This window comes from Perognathus longimembris, chromosome 21 (genome assembly GCF_023159225.1).
Source record: "Perognathus longimembris pacificus isolate PPM17 chromosome 21, ASM2315922v1, whole genome shotgun sequence".
Taxonomy (NCBI): domain Eukaryota; kingdom Metazoa; phylum Chordata; class Mammalia; order Rodentia; family Heteromyidae; genus Perognathus; species Perognathus longimembris.
The window spans coordinates 33,770,602-33,793,815 of record NC_063181.1 but is presented as its reverse complement, the minus strand read 5'-3'; the positions used below and the strand labels follow the sequence as shown (position 1 = coordinate 33,793,815).

Below are 23,214 nucleotides of genomic sequence, written 5' to 3'. Positions count from 1 at the left end.
CTGCATGCGGCTGCTGAGTTTTCCCAGTACCAATAGTTGAAGAAGGGGCTGGGAATGTGGCTTAGAGGTAGAGTGCTTGCCTAGCAAGCATGAAGCCCTAGGTTCAATTCCTCAGCACCACATACACAGACAAAGCCAGAAGGGGTGCTGTGGCTCAAAAGGTAGAGTGCTACTCCTTGAGCAAAAAAGAAGCTCAGGGACAGTGCTCAGGCCCTGAGTCCAAGCTCAAAAAATACAAAGCAAAAACATGGCTCTTTCTGTTTCTTACTTGAATGACCCTGGAAAAATCATATAATTTACCTAGAGCCTTGTACATACTAGGCAGGTACAGACTCTCCACTGAGCTACATTCCTAGTCCTGAGACTTTACGTTTTAATAAGAATGTCAAAGAAGTTTCAAAACAAAAATTAAAGCCAATTGGGCATAGTGATTAATGCCTATAATTCCAGCACTTGGGAAATGGAAACAAGATTATTTCAAGCTCAAGGCCAGACTGTACTACATGATGAAGCCTTATTTCAAAACATAATTAAAGGGGCTGGGCATATGGTCTAGTGGTATAGTGCTCGTCTCGTACACATGAAGCCCTGGATTCGATTCCTCAGCACCACATATATAGAAAAAGCCAGAGGTGGTGCTGTGGCTCAAGTGGCAGAGTGCTAGCTTTGAGCAAAAAGAAGCCAGGGACAGTGCTCAGGCCCTGAGTTCAAGTGCCAGGACTGGCAAAAAAAAAAACATAATTAAATTAGGGATGGCAAAAGGGGAGAGGATAAGTGGTAATATAACTAAAAATAAGTGGGTAGGGACAACAAAAAACATGCGTTCTTTTTGAGATGATGAGCATGTTCTAAAATTGTGCTGGCCACATATCTGACACTATTAAGTGTCAATAAAGAGTACTGACTCCGAGGAGATAGTATCAGAACATGTTGAATGGTGGGACCCCCAGGTACTGTCTCTGAGAATTGAGTTGAATTATTGAAAATACCATAGTCAGCACCATCCACCACCACGTTCTTGTAGCAGAACTGACAGCAGTAGCAGAGACAGAATCAAGTTCTCCCTTTCAGCCATCTAAATGGTTTCTCTCGAGTTAGAGTGGGGGCATCATGAGGGCAGCAATTGTCATTTAGGTAAAGTGCTAGCCTTGAGCAAAAGAAGCTCAGGGACAGTACCCAGGCCCTGAGTTCAAGCCCTAGGACGCCTCCCCCCCCCCAAAAAAAAGTAGCAATGAATAATTAGCACAAGATTTTTTTTTACAAAGATTAAAGCTTTTATTCTAAAAAAGAGTGATTTGTTTTCAGGAGACAACTCTATGGGTCCTTTGAGAAGCACACCGCTTCATGGATGCTCTCAGTGATATAATCGATGTTGTGGGTGTTGATGCAGGTGAAGTTGATCCTGCTGTTCCTGGGGACGTAGATGTGCTTCTGCTTGATCAGATATTCCACCTGTTGATCTGTTAGAACCATAGAGTCTCATGTCCTGGGGTGGCCACCTCTATGCACCTCTAGCAGGCAGGATTATCTGGGGTAGAAAGTGCTATCCTTTCTGGGATTTTAGAAGCATCTATCATCATCATCATCATCATCATCACCATGTAGTTGTACAAAGGACGTGCACTTCCATAGTCAGGCTGTAACTACAATGCTTCTTGGTCAATGTCACCCCTCCCATTATTCTCCCTCATCTTCCCCTCCCATCCCTTCCCCTCAAGTTCCATGTTTCCGGTTCTATAAGCATCTTTAAAGCAGCTCCATTTTTCCAGGGCAGTAATGAGAATCTGGATCAAAGCTATGGGTTTCAGTCAGTGAAATTTAACACTTAACTACAGGTTCAAACTTAGAAAGGGAAGAGCCACCTCCTCTCAGACGCTTACCGTTGAGTCCCAAAAAGCCATGGATCCCAGTCTGCTCAGTGATGTGGTTCCAGGAACCCGGCGTCCCCAGGAGCCGGAGCTTCTCCTTCACCTTTTCCTTAATCAGTATCATGCTCTCTACAGCCTCCTTTAAACTCTGCTTCCTGCCAAGGAAGGACAGCAAGAGATGAGAGTATGAGGTCTTCTCCTACTTGTAAACCTCGTTGTTGTTCCAATCTGCAGACACGAGAGGGGAGCCTGGGCTCTGAGACAGTTATGCATATGTTTGCAATAGTTTGAATCATAAGTGTCTCCCATATGTCCTTGTGCTATGGGCATGGTGGTCAGTTTGTGATGCTATTGAAAAGTGGCGGAATCTTGAGGAGGCGGAGCCCAGGGAGAGGAAGTTAGGTCATTGGGGCTAGGCCGGTGAAGAAGGTATTAGGATCCTGGCTACTTCCTCTTCCTTTCCTTCGGACTTCCATGATGTTTATTTCCACATGCTCCCTGCCATGATTTGCTGCCTCACTAACAAGCTTAAGTATCCGGGCCAACTAACATAATGAAACCTATTTTTTTATATAATTAATATATGCTAATAAAAATGAATGGGGAAAAAAAAACCAAAGCCAATTGACCATGGACTGAAACCTTCAAAACTATGCTTTTTAAGTTGATTGCCTCAAGTAACACAAATCTGGCTGATACAGATTCCACATTCGTTTAAAAATGCCAAGAAAGGTTCCAGGCAGATGTTGCTGCTGGAATAGCAAAATCTGATGCGCTCCAGCATCATGAAATCTGAAAGTGATCAAAGGTGTTATTGGCTCAGCTCTAAAATGAATGTTCTATTGTCAACTCCCCCAAGGTTAGGCAACCCTGGGTTGCTGGGTTGCGGCCATTGGAGCCCAGCAGGCCCCGAACCAAATGAGATAGGTACATTAGTGAATGAATGAGAGAAAGTGGTACATGGGAAGGAAGAAGCACCCAGACGAATCCTGTGCATCAGTAAATCTATAGGTATCGAGGGGCTCTGCCCACCTTGCATGCCCCAACCCTTTCACCCTTACCATTCTCCCAGCAGAACAGGGTTACAGAGGACGGAAGTGATGATGCGAGCACCCGTGGCAGGAGGGCTTAGCCACAGCGCCTGCGCACAGTTCGTCAGCTGGGAGAGCACGCACAGCAGGTGCTGGTTGTTGAGCGTCACCACGACGAGGAGCCCCACTCCTTCATCTGCAGCATTGGGAATACACCTGGTGCTCAGTCCCTTCTTCATCACCCGGGCCTTCACCCTTCCCTCCAGCATTGCAGAAGACAGAACTGAACCATGGGGCTGCCTTCCTGGCCAGCCAGGCTGGCACCACAGCCCAGAAAATGGCTCAGAATCTCTCTGTGTCTCTCTCTGTTGCTTTCTCTGTCTCTCTGTCTCTCTCTGTCTCTCCCTGTCTCTCCCTGTCTCTGTCTCTGTCTCTGTCTCTCTCTGTCTCTCTCTCTCTCCAGGAAAGTACTCATTCAGCAAGACTCTTCACAGAGGATGGAACTTGAAAGATCCCTAATCACCACCCTGTCATCTCATAGGTAAGAAAAACAGAGGCCTTGAAAGTGAAATGGTTGACTCGAGATGGCTGAAGCAGTGAGGCTTAGGAACAGAACCCAAATGCTCCCCAATACTCTTTCCTTCTATCTTCATTAGCAAATGATGTAAAAAATATCACTCATAAGCCAGGCACCTATGGCTCATGAGTGTAATTGTAAGCACTCCGGAGGTTGAGATCTGAGAGTCCCTGTGAAAAGCCAGCCTGGGCAGACAAAATGGTGAGACTCCTCTCCAATTAACCAGCAAAAAGCTGGAGGTTAACCAGGCACTGGTGGCTCACACCTGTAATCCTAGCTACTCAGGAGGCTGAGATCTGAGAATCAAAGTTCAAAGCCAGCCCGAGAAGGAAAATCCATGAGAATCTTATGTCCAATTAACCGCCAGAAAACCAGAGGTAGCACTGTGACTCAAAGTGGTGGAGCACTAGCCTTGAGCTGAAGAGCTCAGGGACAATGCTCAGGCCCAGAGTTCAAGCCCTATGACCGACAAAGGAAAAAAAAAAACAACAGTATGAATCAATCAGTACTTCAACAAATCAATAGCTGGGTGCCAGTGGCTCATGCCTATACTCCTAGTTGCTCAGGAAGCTGAGATCTGAGGATGATGGTTCAAAGTCAGCTTGGGTAGAACAGTACATGAACTTCTTATCTCTCTAACCACCAAAACTCCAGAAATGAAGATGTGGCTCAAATGCCTTGAGCAAAAAAAGCTAGAGGACAGCACCCAGGCCCTGAGTTCAAGCCCAAGTAAATAAATAATACTTGTGCTATGGGTTTCACTGTACTTTTGCCATTCCCTCCTCCATTCTGTCCAATACCATACCATAAATACCAAAGTTTTTGGACAGAGACTGGCTGCAGAAGAACTCCAAGCCTTGAGACACAAAATACTGTAAGATGATGGCTTCTTCTTCCAAGTCACCCGTAGATAAGCCTTGGCAGGGAAAATCAAAAAACGGGAATATCTGCTTGCTCTGTAGGAGAAACACCCAAACCAGCATGAGGCGGATGGAGGAGCCAGCTGATGGGGCACGGGAGGAAGTCCCACTGGGAGGCTGAGCTCACCTTGATGGTGAACATCAGCTTTGCCCACTGACCCTGGGTCAACTTGCAGTCGATAATGCTTCCAATCACAAGGATACTGCCAAGTGGGAGGTGCTGCAGGTAGAGACTGTCTCATCAGGTATTTCCTCCACTACCTGGTAGTGCCCCCAGAGCATTTGAAGGAGAAATAAGTCCTCCTCCATGTTGACTCCTACTGAAATGCCAGGCCAAGCTAAGACTAGTGAAGGCCTTGGATGACTGAGGAGCAAGAGGGGGGAGGGAATAAGACTGTGGGTCCCATCTGGGGAGAAGTTCTACAGTGGGGGGTACCCTGTACCTCTACCACGTCGAGGAGCAGGATGGGGTCTGCACACAGCTGATTAGGATCCCAGATGGAATGTTCATAAACTGTATAGTCCAGGTCCTTGAAGATGAGTCTATGTGGTTCTGTAGAAACATAACCCCCCTACTGACTGTATCTACGGAGTAGAAGAAATGAAGGCAGGCATATTGGAGAATGGGACTGGTGTAGGTCAATAGCAGGACATGGACAGATATAGCTTGGCCTGGCCACCATTTTTCTCTGACATGGTGAGGAATGTAAACAGGGTGGGAATTAGGAATCCTCTAGCAAGTTTCTTCAGATACCCCCATCTTGTTTAACACTCACCTTTCTGAGACGAGATGATGCAAGCTACCTGAGCCCCCCGGCTCCAGATCCTGAGGAACTGGGCGCCAAGCTGGAAGGCACCACTGTCACCCACAGTGTGCACACCCCCCACCTGTCAGTGAAAAACAGAGGTAACACTCTAACAGAGTCACGGAAAGACAACCACCAACTAGGAGTACTGAGACTTGAATCCAAGGCCTTACTTGGCATACTTAGCTCAGGCACTACCTCTGAGTTGCACCTCTTTCAAAAGCTCTTAGCAGGGGACTGGTGGCTGTACCTGCAATCCTAGCTACTCGGGAGGCTGAGCTCTGAGGACTACAGTTTGAAGCCAACCCAGACAGGAGAGTCTGTGAGACCCTCAACTCTATAATTAACTAACAAAAAGCCCAAAGTGGAACTGTGGCTCCCTCAAGTGGTAGAGTGCTAACCTTGAGCAAAAGAAGCTCAGGAACAGTGCCTAGGCCCTGAGTTCAAGCCCCACAACCATTACCAAAAAAGTGAAAATGCTTTCTTGAGCGCCAATGACTCATGCCTGTAATCCTAGCTACTCAAGAGGCTGAGATGTGAGGATCATGGTTTGAAACCAGCCCAGGCCTGCTGTGGCTGAAGTAGTAGAGCACCAACCTTGAGTAAAAAAAGCTAAAGAACAGTGCACAGACCCTGAGTTCAAGCCCCAGTACACACACACACACACACACACACACACACACACACACACACACACACATCACCAACCAAAAAATACACCTTTCTAGTATGCCATGTGTGGGTACCTGTAGTGCTGGGTTGGGGTTCAGATCCTGCACTGATCCTGAACTGCTGCCCCTACGGACTCTCTGAGCCCTAGCTCTGGCCTGTGCCGAGGCCAGGTGCGCCCCAGCCCCTTTGCCGCGTTCGAGTTGTGGAGACGCCAATGTCCACTCCTTGTGGGGCTCACCCTGTTCTCCATGATGGCTTGGCTGTGCTTTCCAAAAAGGAGCTCCAAGGAGGCCTGGATGAATGACCTCATGCCCTTCGAGGGCAGGTACTCATAGTTCAGAGAGGGGTCCTGTGCGATCTGCCGGCGAACCTTGTGCACCACACCAGAAACCCAGGGGCAATTGTCGTTGGTCATGCAGACTGTGGGGGGAACCATAGGAGAACTCTGGGTGCCTGGCCCTGAGCCTCCCAAGCCAGGCTGACCCCAACCCTAAGCCTAACCCGGAAAGGTAACTCTTGGTTTCCTTCTTTCTTGAATATATATACATACACTCTATCACCCATCCATCCATTTCTCTCTATCATCTATCTATCATCTATCTCCCTCTATCATCTATCTATCATCTATCTCCATCATCTGTCTATCTATATTGTAGCCAGGTGCCAGTGGCTCATTCTTGTAATCCTAGCTCCTCTGGAGGCTGAGATCTGAGGATCCCAGCATGAAGCTAGCCTGGACAGAAAAGTCTGTGAGACTCTTATCTCCAGTAAACCATCAAAAAGCTGGAAGTAGAGCTCAAATGATAGAGCTAACTTTGAGCAAGAAAGCTCAGGGACAGCTCTCAGGCCTCAAGTTCAAAACCAAGGACTGATACAATAAATAGAGGAGAGAGGGAGAGCAAGAGCAGAGAGAGAGGGGGGGGTATGTTCTTTTTGTCTTTAAAAAAAGAGAGAGAGAGCCAGGCATCTGTGGCTCACACCTGTAATCCTAGCTACTTAGGAGGCTGAGATTTGAGGATTGTAGTTCAAAATGAGACCAGGCAGGAAAGTTCATGAGACTTTTTTTTATTTATTAATTAAACACAAAATTTTTTGACAAGGTGTTGTGCAAAAAGGATACAGTTACATAGTAGGGCAGTGTGTACATTTCTCGTGATATCTTACACCCTGTTTTTCTTTCCCTTCTCTAGGTCAGGTAGACATATATACAATACACAGTGTACCAAAAACATATACAGTAGCCACGTGGCCTACGCCAAAGAAAATTCGCCTAGGGCTTTAAATGTAATGTCAATATTAGATAATATGTCAACAGTAGTCTTATATGAACATACATACATAGCTTTTGAGCTATTGTATTCCACTGAGAGGTCAATTTTTGACCTTTATATGTTGAGTAGTTGTTTGGTTTTAGTTACATAATGTTGGGTCACTGCCCCAATCCTGTGGGAAATACCATTTGACAAGAAGTTTTTGGTTTCACAGACCTGGTCTCTACTGTCTCTCTGTCACCTCTTCTTAACATATATATTCTTAGTCATATATCAGGGAGATCATGCCCCTTTGTTTTCTGTGTTCTAGGCTTGTCTCGCTCAACATTATTTGTTTGAGTTCTGACCATTTCCCTGCGAATAACAATATTTCACCATTCCTAATCACTATGTAGTATTCCATTGTGTATAGGTACCATATTTTTTGGATCCATTCATCTGTGGAGGGGCATCTGGGTTGTTTGCATATTTTGGCTATTGTGAATTGTGCAGCAATAAACATGGAAGTACAAATGTCTTTTTGATATCTTGGGACCTGTTGTTCAGGATAGATGCCTAGGAGTGGTATGGCTGGGTCATAGGGTAGGTCTATATTGAGCTTTTTGAGAAACCTCCATACTGTTCTCCAAAGTGGTTGTACTAATTTGCACTCCCACCAACAATGGAGAAGGGTTCCTCTTTCCCTGCACCCCCTCCAGCATTTGTTGTTGCCTGAGTTCAGAGTACAGGCCATTCTAACTGGAGTGAGGTGGTATCTCAGGGTTGTTTTTATTTGCATTTCCTTTACTACCAAGGATGTTGAACATTTCCTCATATGTTTCTTTGCCATTTTTTTTTTACATTTAACACAGTGTTTTAATCAGATCTTTGCCATTTTTATCTCTTCTCTTGTGAAGTCTCTCTTTAGCTCCTTTGCCCATTTCCTAATTGGTTTACTGGGCTTGGAGGGGCTTAGTTTTTTGAGTTCTCTGTAGATGACAGATATTAGGCCTTTGTCTGTTGCTGTGCTGGTAAAGATCCTTTCCCATATGGTTGGCTGTCTTTCTAGTTTGGTGGCTATGTCCTTAGCTGTGCAGAAGCTTTTTAATTTGTAGTAGTCCCATTTGTCGAGTCTCTCTCCTATTTGTTGTACCCCTGGGACTATATTCAGGAAGTTCTTTCCTGTGCCTACAAGTTCATGAGACTTTTATCTCCAACAAACTACTCAGAAAAAGCCGGAAGTGGAGCTGTGGCTCAAGTGATAAAGCACTAGCCTTGAGCAAAAAGAAGCTCAGTGACAGTGCCCAGACCCTGAGTTCAAGCCCCAGGACAATAATAATAATAATAAAATAGTAATTTAAAAAACAGAGAGTGGGCTGGGAATATGGCCTCATATACATGAAGCACTGGGTTCAATTCCTCAGAACCACATACAAGAAAAAGCCGGAAGTAGTGCCATGGCTCAAGTAGTAGAGTGCTAACCTTGAGCAAAAAGAAGCCAGACACAGTGCTCAGGCCCTGAGTCCAAGCCCCAGGACTGGCAAAAAGATAAAAAAACAACAATAAAAAACAGAGAGTGAGGGAAGGAGTGACATTGCCCCGAAAGAAATGTGCTCCTTACCTCACTTATATAATTGTAACATCTCTGTATATCACCTTTACAATAACAATAAATAAATAAATAAAACAGGGCTGGGGACATGGCTCAAGTGGTAGACTGTCTTCCCGGCAAGTACAAGGCTCTGTGTTTGACCCCTAGTACAAAAACAAAACCCCTAGTATACACACACACACACATACACACACACACACACACGCACCAAAACACAGCGAGAGTGGACAGGATGAAAGAGAATAAAGTAGCGTATTCACACCTTTTTATTCTCATCTGTGCATGTACGGACACCTGCTGCGATTGTTTTAAGAAGGGAGGAGGGGGGATTAGAGAAGGCGAAAGAGTGAGTGAAGTTGATGGGGTACATTGTATGCACATATGGAAATACCACAATGACCCCTTCAGTCAACTAATGTTTGCTATTTTTAAGGTTTTTATTGTTATTATAAAGATGATGTGGGGCTGGGGATTTAGCTCAGCGGAAGAGCGCCTGCCTGGAGCACAAGGCCCTGAGTTTGGTCCTCAGCTCTGGAAAAAGAAAAAAAAAAGCTATAAATATGATGTGCAGAGGGGTTACAGTTACACAAGTCAGGTAAATGTTCATTTCTTTTTGTGGACAAGGTATGTTATTTTTTAAAAACTGCTCATAAAAAAGAAGAAAAACTCAGCTAAATCTATACTTGCTTTTTCTTTTCCTTTCTGTGTGTGTGTGTGTGTGTGTGTGTGTGCCTGTGTGTGTGTGTGTGTGTGCATGTGTGTGTTACCAGGACCTGGACCCAGGGCCTTGCGCATGCTAGGTGGGCATTCTACTGCTTAAGCCAAGACCTCAGTCCTGGGCCATTTTAAAGGTTAAGCTTGTATACAGAGTGAGAACTGTCAATGATAACCCTGTGTATCAGAGAAGTCAGTGTGGAGAACTTTTCTCCATTGAAGAATGAGGAGGAGGAAGAAGGAGAGGGAGGAGGAGGAAGCAGCTGAAAAAAGGGGATGTCCAGGTAGGCCTTACCCACGTGGCTCTTACCCAGTACCTGGGCACCCAGAGACCATCAGAGGAGAGGCCCTGGAATAACTAGGACCTTGTCCAGCTTTCCCAGCTGGACAAACCTGGCACTAAGGAATGACCTCTTTACCTCCAGAGAGGTGGGCCATGCCCCACTCCTTGGTGGTACAATAGTGCCCACCTTCAGGGAGTCACTATATCCATCCATCTATCTATTCACTATGTATCTATGCTCTAGATCTAGTCACTATACACACATATACATACATATACAGTCTTAAACTCCAGCCAGAAGCTACCTTTGTAGGCCAGAAACACCTTGTCAGTGTGGTCATCTTGCTGGTAGGTCTTTAACAAGCTGCCGTCCAGCTTCTGGGCCGCGGGCACATCCATGAACACGGAAAGGCTGGCCATGACCGGGGGCCGAGCAGAGCAGCGACACTGGGGCTCTGCTTCCCGGCTCCTCCTCCCAGAACCTTGGCGGCTCTGATGCAGGCACAACCAGCACCGGAGCAACAGAACTTTACAACTCCCATTCCAGGGGCTGTGGAACATTCTACGGCCCTGAGAGATCCCCCTGGAGACGGGGACAGGTGGGTTCCCGGGCACAGTCCTCTAACGCACGGCCTTGGCTAAGCAGGCACGCTGCCACCTGAACCATGACTCCAGCTCTTTTCATTCTTTCTTTTATTTATTTATTTATTTATTTATTTAGCCAGTCCTGGGCTTGGACTCAGGGCCTGAGCACTGTCCCTGGCTTCTTTTTGCTCAAGGCTAGCACTCTGCCACTTGAGCCACAGCGCCACTTCTGGCCGTTTTCTGTATATGTGGTGCTGGGGAATCGAACTCAGGGCTTCATGTATGCAAGGCAAGCACCCTTGCCACTAGGCCATATTCCCAGCCCTCTTTTCATTCTTTCTCTAACAGGGTCTCACGATTTCTTTCCTCTGGTGCTGGCTGGCCAGAGGCCCTCCTATTTATGGCTTCCCTCATAGCTGAGACAACACAAACTTACTTCTACACCCAGTTACTGGTTAAGATAGAATTCTTGCTACTTTTTTGTCCAGGCTAGCCTCAAACCTCTATCTTTTCAATCTCAACTTTTTGAGTAAAATCACAGGCATGAACTACTGCATTCAAATAAGGGATATGTCTTTAAACCTTCTAGTTTCACTTTGGGAAGGGCAAAAATAAAAATCCCAAATCATAAATTAGAATGGTAACTTTTATTTATTATCTGTCTAACATCTATCTGTTTATCTATTTCATTTGCTGTGCTGAGGAGTATCTGTTACCGATGCTCAGATAAATTCTAGAACTTTCTACTTTCATTGTACAAAGGGCCCCAAATCTTAAAATCAACAGAAAGATGCCCTGCTTTTTTCTATAGTTATTTTAATAGAATCCTATATTTAAAAACAGTAAAGGGCTGGGAATGTGGCTTAATGGTAAAGTGCTTGCCTAGCATGCATGAAGCCCTGGGTTCAATTCCTTAGCACCACATGCACAGAAAAAGCTGGAAGTGGCGCTGTGGTTCAAGTGGTAAAGTGCTAGCCTTGAGCACAGAGTGGCTCAAGGACAGAGCACAGACCCTCTGAATTCAAGCCCCAGACTGGCAAAAAAAAAAAAAAAAAGTATAACTTGCAACGCAGTAAGTCCATCCCATTTCAGTAGTAACCTAGAACCAAGACCTCCCGGGTTGCTCTGTCTCAGTGCTGCCCATCCAGTAACAGCATCAGAGGCTAAGAGGAAACATTCACCCTCATAAAGTCTGTCTGTCATCTTGCTTTCCTTTTATTTCATTTAGTTAGTTAGTTAATGTATTTATTTATTGGTGCCTGTATTAGGGCTTCAACTCAGGGCCTGGGCACTGTCACTGAGCTTTTTTGCTGAAGATTGGTGCCCTACCACTTGAGCTACAGCTCCACTTCTGGCTGTTTGCTGGTTAATTAGAGATGAATCTCATGGATTTCCCTGCCCAGGCTGGCTTCAAACCGATTGTGAGATCTCAGCTTCCTGAGTAACTAGGTACAGGCCTGAGTCACCAGCACTTGGACTCCTTTCATTTTAAGTGACTTTAAATGGTTGCTGTAGACTTTGTTTCTACCAGCAGCCAAAGACCATGCACTGGCAGCTAAGGCTCAGGTGCCTAGCTTTTGGAAAAACTGTCTTGGCTGGCACTAGCCGCTTCCCCTGGAAATCATGTAGAAGGTTACACTGGGGGGGAGGGTTTGCCAATGACCAATGACTTTCCCATTTAGTCATCTGAAAATTCACTATCCATGTCTTCGAGGTACTGTAACTCAATTTACACTCCATAGCCCATCCCTAAATCAGGTCAAGGCTGGACTTAATGTGGGGCCATATTCCTGTTCCACTAGCCCCTTCACATCTTGCCTCTCTCCCTTTCTCACTGGTGCCTGGCCAAGGACATGACTCCCCAAACCCCTGTTACCCCTCCCCCACCAAATCCCTGTTTCAGGCTGTGCTTTTTGGAATATACCTCAAAGAAAATGATTGTGAAAGCAATTTATAGGATGAGAGACAATACAAGGACTCCAAAATGTTATAATGAAGAAGGCATCAACAGTATGCACATAAGTTGGTAAGGACTTAAACGGATTTACTCCTCTAATTCTTGCTTCATGCGGATTTAAACGTAAGAAGAAGTTACTGAAAGGATGCCAGTAGCTCACGTAATTGACAGACAGGTTGGGGTTTGAACCGCTGGAGGCTGGTGGTAATTCCACTATTGACCGCTGGGCGGCGCCATGACAGACTCCGCCCGCCTTCACCCGGCTCTCCGGGCCCCGCTGGATGGCTGCTGTTGGAAAGGATGCTCCAAGCACCCACACATACCACAGGAAGTCTGGTCCGATTGGCTGAGCGCACTGCGAGACCCTCCCTAGCCCCACCCATTCCCTTGATAAGGGGTGGCAGGCCCGGCAGTAAAACCTTGAGAAAGCGGCAGAAGAAAAGACAAAATTGCCAGGTGCTGCTGGCTCATGCCTGTAATGCTGGGTTACCCAGGAGGCTGAGATCTGAGGATCGCAGTTCAAAGCCAGCCCCCACAGGAAAGTCCGTGAGACTCTTACGTCCAATTAACCGCCAGGAAACCGGGGGTCAGGCGCTAGCCTTGAGCAAAAATGCTCTGAGACAGCACCTGGGCCCAGAGTTCAAGCCCCAAGCCCAACAAAAGAAAAAAGATAAGGAAAGAAAAGAATTGGGCTGGGATGTAGCTCTGTGGCCATGCGCTTACCTAGCAAGTGCATCATCCTGGGTTCAATCCCCAAAGAGAAAAGACCAAAAAAAAAGACAAGAATTCCCAATTATACTTGCTTCTCCCTCACCAGATAACTATGCCTTCCTTCCTCTCAGCTCTGAATCTCGGAGACAATGAAATTGTTAGCCAGAGACTACTGAGACTAAAGGATGACAAATGCTAGTCGGGATCAAAAAGGACCAGGTCCTGGGACAAGTTCCCACAACTCAGCAGCAGGGTGAAGGAATGGTTGGGAATAATGTACTTTGGACCTAGAATCCAGTGTTTTTACAAAAGTTTAAGTTGAATCCCAGCTGAACAGTCGGGAGTATGGAGGTGGGAATAGAGGAGCAGGTGGGAGGGGTTGTTGCTTCTGGACTGGTTGGGTTAGTTCACAAAGTTACTGTGGGCCCCTTGGCCGCTACTGTGATGGGATTCAAGTCAAGGTTTCTCCAGACACTAGGGGCTGGGAAACCCTCCGTTGTAGTTTCCTTTCTGCTGTTCACTGATTTACTTCCCTATCATTTCACACTCAACCTTCTAGCCTAATTAAATTTAGGACATGGCCAGTGTTTTCTTGTATCAAAAGCAATCAGGGTATGGGCATCTGGGGGCTCTGCCTATAATCCTAGCAGACATCTGAGGATCGTGGTTTGAAGCCAGCCAGGACAAAAAAGTCTGTGAGACTCTTATCTCCAATTAACCACCAAAAGTCAGCACTGGAGCTGTGGCTCAAGTAGTGAAGTGCTTGCCTTGAACAAACAAGCGGGAGCTCTCCTAGCCCCCTTGCTTCTCCTTGAAATCCAGACACTAATGGGTGCAGCCTCCAAGGTTGGGTATGTTCCTCTTGTCCAACTCTCAGGAATCTGACCTTGGCAGTGGGAAGAAGCCGGTGATGGCTGCGCACCCGGTGCTGCTCCGCCCCTCTTTAGAGCAGCCGCGGCTGAAGGACTGCCTTGTCCTCAACCTCCCCTTCTGCCTCCCACTGGCTGCGGGGGCCCAACCCGTCAGCCCCTTCCCTCCACAGGCCACCCATCTTCACACTGCCAGGGCCAGTGGTGTGTTCTCAGCCCTCCTCCTGGCTGGTGTGTCACAGCGTGTGTCACAACTGACTGCTTCCTTCCAGAAAACACGGCTGCCACCATCATGTCTTCCCAGACGTCCCAGAACTGCAGCGCTGGGCTTTGCTCCCCCTTCGCCTCCTCCTCCCCTCCCTGGGGATGGAACCCAGGCCTTTGTGTCTCCCGGGTGAGCACTCTATCACCGACCCACATCCTTAGTCCTGCTCAGTCCCACCAACTTAAAACCCATCTCAGAATTGCTTGTTTATTTGGCTAGTTGTATTTGTGCACGTACTGGGGCTTGAACTCAGGGCCCTGTGCTCTTGCCTGGTGTTTTCATTCAAGGCTGGCACTCTACCATTTGGGCCACACCCCCACTTCCTATGTGTTGGAGTCTCCTTGTAGGATGACCCCACGCTTTCTGCAAGCCATGGGCCCGAGCAGGGATTTGCCCAGTCTGAAGACATTCTGTCACTTTCCGAGCGCTGTGGCAAGGCACCATCTTGAGAGAGGGCCTATTGCTTGAGACCCAGCTGCTTTGGGTGCTGGAGGGGAAGAGCCAGAGTGAAGGACCAGAGTAACTCCATATTGTACTAAGACCCCATTCTGTACCTGACTGACCTTCCTGTAAGCCCTAAAGACCATAAAACACCCTGGGACAGAGAGTTCTCAGAAAAACCCATAAACACCCATAAGAGTGACCGGCAGAGAAGAAAAACAAGTTTTGGAGTTACTCCAGAACTCCCCCACCCAGGTGTGGTTTCCAGTATCTAATTAAAACCCTGCAGCTGTGCACTTATCCCCTTTGCTACACCCTTATGGCTTAACCAATCAATTTTAAATGCATCGGTCCCTTGATCTGACCAATGACCCTTTCCAGATTCCTTCCCGCCACCAAATGCGCCAAACATGCTTTAAAATATGTGTTGATTTGTTAAAAGATGCTACGATATATGCTAAGTCCCTGCCTTCCCCCAAAGAATGTATAAACAGCTGAGAGCCCGAGGCTCAGGGCCTCTTAGCGTCACCAGCGCGCTGAGTGCTTGGAGGACCAAGCTAGCCTGAAATAAACGCCCTTTTTGCTGCTTGCATTGGTCTTGGTCTCTGGTGGTCTCTCAGGGGATCCGAACTCGAGCATTTCAGAGGATGGGAAGCCATCACCTCCAGGGAGTCTGGGGACGATCTGCCACAGTGTAGGGGGAAAGACAGCCACAAGAGGTGGTTGTGGGGAGACCGCTGCACACCCATGTTTACAGCAACACTAGTCAGTTACACCATGGTGCCAGCCTCCGCTTCGGTCAACTGATGAGCAGATGAAGCATACGTGGCCTATGTCCCCAATGGATGTCACTCGTCTGGAAGAAGAATCAAATCAGACCAGGTATTAGTGGTCCACACCTTTGATTCTAGCTACTCAGAAGGCTGAAATACGAGGATTCCAGTTCAAAGCCAGGAAGGAGACACCTATCAGTGACACAGCTACCTCCAATTAACCAGCCAAAAGCCAAACGTGAAACCGTGGTTCAAGTGGTAGAGGACCCACCTTGAGTGAGAGGCCAAGCAAGAGAGGATCTGAGTTCAAGCTCCAGTACCAGGGAAGAAGGGGGGAAGAAGAAGAGGAGGAGGAGAGAGAGACAGACACAGAGAGAGAGAGACAGAGAGAAAGGTCATTTGCAGAAAAGTAGAAATTATCCTGTTAAGTAAAATAAGCCACGTTGAGGAAGACAAATCACAGATATGGTCTCCTATAGAATCTAGACCTAAAAAAAAAGAGAGAAATGACCCGAGTGTCAAATGGAGAAACTGTTTTTTGTGGGGAGAGTGGAATTCCAGTGAAAGAGGAGAAGATGAAGGGGGGCTAAATGTGAACAAAAGACTTCACACACGAGTATGTAGATAGAATAATGAAACCTGTTAAAAAACTTATTAAAAGGGGAAAGAAATCAAGGAAGGGTAATAGAGGAAGTAAAGTTAACCAAAGTATCTTAAATGCATATACGGAAATGTTATGGTTAAAGCTTTTGTACAACTAATATATGCTAATAAAAAATGCTAGACCCTTTCTGTTAAGGGGTCCAAATCTTACCCCCACCCCAAAAGTTTTCATCTGCCATTGAATTCTTTTAAGAACAGGAACAGTGAGGCCGGATCCCCGGTTTCGAGAAGCCTTTCTGGGGGCTTGCGAGGCAGGCAGGGGCTGGAGGGGAGGCGGCTAGGCAGGAAGGCTAGGTGGAGACTGCTTTGGCTAATTTGGTTAAGAAGTGACTGAGGCCTGAGCAGAGGGTAGAATGCCAGATGGCCTCCATAAAAATACCAGGCACCAGCCCAGGCCTGGAGGGGAGGTGTTGGCAGGCAGGGGTGGTTTTCAAAAATATCTGCTTAATTTAAACAGTATCATATGTGTCAATAGACTCCACTTATTTTGTTCAACTTTCATGCCTCTTTTTTTTAAGAAACAAAGATTTCTCACAACAACTTGCAATCATTGTGAAGGAGAAACACAGGCAAGAGTTTTAAAAAAGAAAAAAACAAAAAACTGGTGTAGCCAGGCACCAGTGACCTATAATCCTAGCTACTCAGGAGGCTGGGTTCTAAAGATAACAGTTTGGAGCCAGCCTGGGCAGAAAATTCCATGGGATTCTTATTTCCAATTAGCCACCAAAAAAGCCAGAAGTGGCACTGTGGCTCAAGTTGGTAGAGTGCCAGCCTTGAGCACAAGAGCTCAGGGACAGAACCCAGGTCCTGAAGCCCCAGTGCTAGTACAAAGAAAAAAACACACAAATTACATAGATATGTGTGTGAGAGATGGATGGATGGACAGACAGACAGACAGACAGATAGATAGATAGATAGATAGATAGATAGATAGATAGATAGATAGATAGAGATGATATGATATGATAGAGCACAAGGTCAAAGCTGCAACAGCAGATATCCAAGGTCAGTGTCCTATAGCTGGCACCTGGGCTCGGGTGTTGGCATGAATGTGGTTTGGGGGTTGGGCTTCCGCTTTTGTTTGCTTGTTTGTGGTTCTGAGCTTGGAGCTGGGGCCTCCTCCAGGCCAGGCACACACTGTGCTGTTCCGCAGTGCACCCTCCCTAGCCCCAAGCAGCAAGCCCAGGGGGGGGAGGGGCGGGGGGGGAGCAGTACAGTTCCCTATCAGCCCCATGGGCTTCTCCCTTTCTAAAATGGTCAGAATTTCCTGGAAAAGCAGCGGCCTCTTCTTGCCTCATCCTCCCAGCGGTCCTGCGAGGAGGTTCTAATGTGGATTCCATTCAGACTGGAGCCCAAGGGCCTCTGGGAGGAAGGACGCGCACCTGAGTCCACAACTGGAAGGGACCCCAGAGGTGCTGTGGGCAGTACTGGGCAGGCACAGGGTGAGCCCGCCCCATTCTCCCCTCTCCTGGAAGGAGTGAACCTTCCTTGTGTCCTTGGGACCATCTTCTCCCTAAGGGGGTTTGGAGAGGTCTGCCGGCTGTGTTATAAAGTATGGCTCTTCACTGGCAACTCAAATGGAAATGGTGTGCCGGAGGTAGCACACACCTGTAGTCCCAGCCACACGACTACGCAGGAAGCTGAGGTAGGAACATGGCTCAAGCCTGGGAAAAGCAGCAAAACCCTACACTTCTACACAAATTGCTCCCCGCCTTTTTTTGTTTGTTTGTTTGTTTTGTCGAGGGACTTGAACTCTGGGCCTGGGTGCTGTCCCTGAGCTCTTCAGCTCAGTGATCTTATCACTTTCAGCCACAGCGCCACTTCCAGTTTTCTGGTGGTTAATTGGAGATATGAGTCTCAGGGACTTTCCAGCCCAGACTGGCTTTGAACTGTGATCCTCAGATCTCAGTCTCCTGAGTAGCTAGGATTACAGGCGTGAGCCACAGTGCCTGGCCTCAAAGAAAGAGAGAGAGGGGGAGGGAGGGAGGGAGGGAAGGAAAGAGAGCAATGAAGGGCACTCTTAGAGGAGGAACACAAATAGGCAATGTCTATGTGCCTCTGACCATATAAAATAATATTTATTAAAATGAACTCCAGGAAATGAACACGGAGATTTCTTTTCTTTTTGTCTTGTTTGCTCATTTATCTGTCTTTTGAGGGGTTAGAGGAGCACAGAAAACAGGTGAATAAAGGCAGCAGCAGTACTCAGTAGAAACAAACCATGTGTTTTGTTTTTTTTTTTGTGCCAGTCCTGAGGCTTGAACTCAGGGCCTGAGCACTGTCCCTGGCTTCTTTTTGTTCAAGGCTAGCACTCTACCACTTGAGCCACAGCGCCACTTCCAGCTTTTTCTATATATGTGGTGCTGAGAAATCGAACCCAGGGCTTCATGTATACGAGATGAGCACTTTACCGCTAGGCCATATTCCCAGCCCTCAATAGAAACCATGTTGAAAATGAACTGTACAACTGAGAATGGGGACAGAAGAAGAAAACTGAGAGACAACAAAGGAAAATGTAACATTGTCCAAAAAGAAATGTACTTATGGAACATCAGCATTATAATAACACTAATAATATTTGAGCCAGGTGCTAGTGGCTCATGCCTATAATCCTAGCTACTCAGCAGGCTGAGTTCTGAGGATCATGGTTCAAAGCCAGTCCAAACAGGAAAGTCCCTGAGACTCACATCTCCAATTAACCACCAGAAAACCAGAAGTGGTGCTGTGGCTCAATTAGTAGAGCCCTAGCCTTGAGCTGAAGAGCTCAGGGACAGCACCCAGGACCAGAGTTGAAGCCCCATCACACACACACACACACACACACACACACACACACACACACACACACACTTAATAATAAAATAAATAGAAATAAAAACTGGTTAAGTGGGTTCTGAACCTTTAGCTCCTAAATTCACTAACACGTGTATAAGGGCCAAGGACTCATGGTACATCAAGTCATCTCAACAGGAAGGGGCAGCGATAGAGCCAAGGTTCCTGGTAGTCCTTTGGGATCATAGCAAGTTATCTTCTAGAGCACGTAGTCCCATAGTTACGGCACATTAAAGACAACGTGGCACAAGGCTGTAATCCTAGCTACTCAGGAAGCTGAGATCTCAGGATTGCAATCTGAAGCCAGCCCAAGCAGAAAAGTCTGTGAGACTCTTACCTACAATTAACAACCAGAAAAGCTACACACGGCACTGTGGCTCAAAGGGTAGAGTGCTAGCCTTGAGCAAAAAAGCTCAAGGACGGCACCTAGGCCCTGAGTTCAAACCCCAGGACCAGCATACACAAAAAAGTGTGCATTTGCAGCTGAGTGCGAGAGAGCTTGCCTAGCAAGCACAAAGCCCCGAGTCCATCCTTCACACCACAAAGCATCCAGTCACTGCCAGAGAGCACCACGCGAACGAGCAGCTGCTGGCAGAACTGGGCGGAGTCTGTATGTGGTGGGTAACAAAGCACAACAACATGGCCGCTTAGACTGGCAGGCATTTTTGTCTCATCGGTCCAGTGTGTAGGAACCGGGGTCCTGGTTAGTGGGGCCCTCTCCTTGGCATCTCACAAGGCTGCAAGCCAGGTCTGTGGTCTCACCCAAGGCTCAGGGTCGCCTTCCAAGCTCCTGCAGTTACGAGCAGAATCCATCTCCTTGAAGCTGAAGAGCTCATAGGTGGAGAAGCTTCCTTAAAGGTGGAGAAGCATGGCGCTGGAGGCTCACACCTCAGGAAGCTGAGATCTGAAGATCGCAGTTCAAAGCCAGCCCAGGCAGGAAAGTCCATGAGACTTCTCTCCAATTAACTACCAGAAAACCAAACGTGGAGCTCTGGCTCAAAGTGGTAGATCACTATCCTTGAGCAAAAATTGCTCAGGGACAGTACCCAGCCCCCAGGTTCAAGCCCCACAACCAACCCTCCCCCCAAAATGAGCTAGCAAGAGTATCTTTTTGTTTGTTTTTGTGCCAGTCCTGGGCCTTGGACTCAGGGCCTGAGCACTGTCCCTGGCTTCTTTTTGCTCAAAGCTAGCACTCTGCCACTTGAGCCACAGCGCCACTTCTGGCCATTTTCTATATATGTGGTGCTGGGGAATCGAACCCAGGGCTCCATGTATACGAGGCAAGTACTCTTGCCACTAGGCCATATTCCCAGCCCCAGTAAGAGTATCTTCCTGCCTCCTATCTCTGACTTCTAGACCCTCTTATGAACAACTCATTGATTACTTTAGTCAACTGGTTAGAGTCCTTAATTACATCTTCAAAACCGCTTCACCTCTGCCATTTGATGTAATCTAATCATCCTATCCCTTTTGCTTTATTCTGTTGGCTAGAAATAAATTTACAGGTCCTTCCCACATCCAGTGGGAAGCTATAATATAATAGTGCAGGTTGTTGGTGTTCACATCAGATGCTTGCCTGTCACAGAATCCAAAAGCTTCTGGAGAGAACAGTTTAGTGACTAGAGGGATGACTGGAGTGGGTGATGATCATATGAGACCAGTGTAGGCCAAGCACTGGTGGCTCACGACTATAATCTAGCTACTCAGGAGGCTGAAATGTCAGCATTGCAGTTTGAGGCCAGCCTGAGCTAGACTGTCCATTAACCTCTTATTCTCAACCACCAAAATGCCAAAATTGGAGTTGTAGCTCAAGAGGTAGGGCACTAGTCTTGAAGAAAAAAGCTCAAGGACAGCACCCAGGCCCTGAGTTGAAGCCCCAAGACTGGCACAAAACAAACAAAAAGGGCTGGGGATATGGCCTAGTGGCAAGAGTGCCTGCCTCATATACATGAGGTCCTGGGTTCGATTCCCCAGCACCACATATACAGAAAATGGCCAGAAGTGGCGCTGTGGCTCAAGTGGCAGAGTGCTAGCCTTGAGCAAAAAGAAGCCAGGGACAGTGCTCAGGCCCTGAGTCCAAGCCCCAGGACTGGCAAAAACAAACAAACAAACAAACAAAAACCTCAAAAGGCTTGCAAGGGTTTCTCAGCGTTGTGCTTCTCCACCCCCCCCCCAAAACCCCCCCACCAAAAAAAAAAAGATTTGTCCACATGGAACTTCAGAATCCAGCCTTCCAGGGAAGAAAGCTCTTGACAGATGTAGTTAAGGTAAGGATCTTGAGATCATTTTAGATTCAAATGGGCCCCAAAGCCAAAGTCAGGCATCTTTACAAGAGACAAAGAAGACACGTAAGGACCTGGCTGCAGAGCCATTGGAAGATGGAAGGAGAGACTGGAATGAGCTCTCAAAGCCCAGAAATGCCAAGGGCTTCCTGAGTCCTGGGAAGCAAGGCAGGAAGCAGAGAAGAGAAAGGAATCCTCCTGTTGACACCTTCGTTTCAGAAGTTCGGCCTCCAGAACTATTCTTTCAATCCACCGGAGCTGTAACAGCAGTTTGCTTTTGAGACAAGGTCTGACGATGGAACACAGGCTGGCTTTGAACTTGCTGGGTAGCCCCAGCTAGTCTGGAATTGAGCATTCCTAGATAATCATCCCCTAAGTCCGGGAAGGTTGCCGGCATCTGCTTTGGTGAGCTTGGGAACCGAATGCTTGCACTGGCCACTTTCTCCATAGATTTATCAGTGTCGAGGAGCTGGGCCTGGGTGTCTCATGCAACAAGAACTCACATGCTACACATGGCCAGGCCAGAGGGAGACACCAGAGACCAGAGGCTCCCTCCGCAATGAGAGCACAGAGCCTGGGAGACAGCCATGCTTCTCTAAAGAAGGGATCACCTATAAACCCATCACTGATAGGGCCTTCTTTACCATTTATCGCTATATTTACTTGGGTCATCTGCTATAAATAAGTAAATAACACTTACACAGGAGAGAAATTTTCCTGTAGTATAAAGGTCTTAAGCACAAGCAGCCCACAACTGGACTGAGGGCTCCACACAGCTGGACGTCCAGGCTCCTTCTATCTGGTTCTTCTGTCATCTGGAACACACGGTTGCCCTCATATAACCCAAAGTGGCTGCCTCAGTTCTCACCATCACACTTGTTTGTTTGGTTTTGTTTTTGTTGCCAGTCCTGGGGCTTGAACTCAGGGCCTGAGCACTGTCCCTGGCTTCTTTTTTGCTCAAGGCTAGCACCATGACACTTGAGCCACAGTGCCACTTCCAGCTTTATATATATATATATATATATATATATATATATATATATATATATATATATATATATGGTGCCAAGGAATCAAACCCAGGGCTTCATGTATTCGAGACAAGCACTCTACTACTAGGCCATATTACCAGTCCTCACCATCACACTTGTATTCAGTACCAAAGTGAGAAAGGGGCACAGAGGATATGCCTTTTCCCTTTCGTCACACACTTCTGTACACTAGAGCTCTGTCACCTAGTCATACCCGAGGGTGCAAGATGTTTTCAGCTAGAAGACCATGTTCTCAGCTAGAACTCTGGGTTTCCATTACTAAAAGAAGTAGAGTGGGTAACTACTGCTATCCACAGGAGACAACAAGCACAAAGTCTGCCTTCACCAGTGGCCCCTCAAATCTGGAGGAGGGAACAAAGACCCCTAAGCATAAATCAAGGGGTGCATAGCACTCCTATTATCCTTTTGGATGAGGATAAGTTAAAACAGAGCCTTCACAATGTGTGCTTGAAGCCAGGTACCAGTGGCTCACACCTGTAATCCTAGCTACTCAGTAGCTATTTGAAAGCAGCCCAGGCAGAAAAGTCAATGAGAGTCTTACCTGCTGTTAACCAACAAATAGCTGCAAGTGGAAGTGTGGCTCAGGTGGTAGAGTGCCAGCCTTGAGCAAAATTTCAAACAAGAGTATGAGGCTCTGAGTTCAAGTCCCACTACTGGTAAGCACACATACACATACACACACTGTGGGTTTGGCATTGTCTGATGATTGAGAGTTGTCAGACAGCATGATCACATGTATCCTCCCAGCTCAGAAAGAACAAGTACCACAGGGAGGAGTCTTTAGGGAGCAAGAATGCTTCTTTTTCAATTTCTTCCTTATTTATTGTTATACCCAAATAAATCTTTACTAAAACTGAGATCTGAGGATCAAAAAACAACCGAGGAAAAAAGTTCATGAGACTCATCTCCAATTAACTAGCAAAAAGCTGCAAGTAGAGTTGTGGCTCAGGTGATAGAGCTTCAGCCTTGAGCTAAAAAAAGCCAAGGGAGAGGGCTGGGAATATGGCCTAGTGGCAAGAGTGCTTGCCTCATATACATAAAGCCCTGGGTT

The 23,214-nt window shown here is 47.0% G+C and overlaps 1 protein-coding gene across 1 annotated transcript; it reads right to left on the bottom strand.

The window, feature by feature from the left end:
* Positions 1-1,314: 1,314 nt before the first annotated feature.
* Got1l1 (glutamic-oxaloacetic transaminase 1 like 1) lies at positions 1,315-21,835 on the bottom strand. Its single transcript, XM_048330529.1, has 9 exons — positions 21,812-21,835; positions 6,113-6,294; positions 5,173-5,284; positions 4,840-4,949; positions 4,524-4,616; positions 4,282-4,432; positions 2,930-3,095; positions 1,881-2,023; positions 1,315-1,460 (listed from the first exon to the last, which is right to left on the bottom strand). Exons 2-9 carry the CDS (start codon positions 6,287-6,289, stop codon positions 1,315-1,317), a joined length of 1,098 nt encoding a protein of 365 aa, XP_048186486.1. The 5' UTR covers positions 6,290-6,294; positions 21,812-21,835.
* Positions 21,836-23,214: the final 1,379 nt, after the last annotated feature.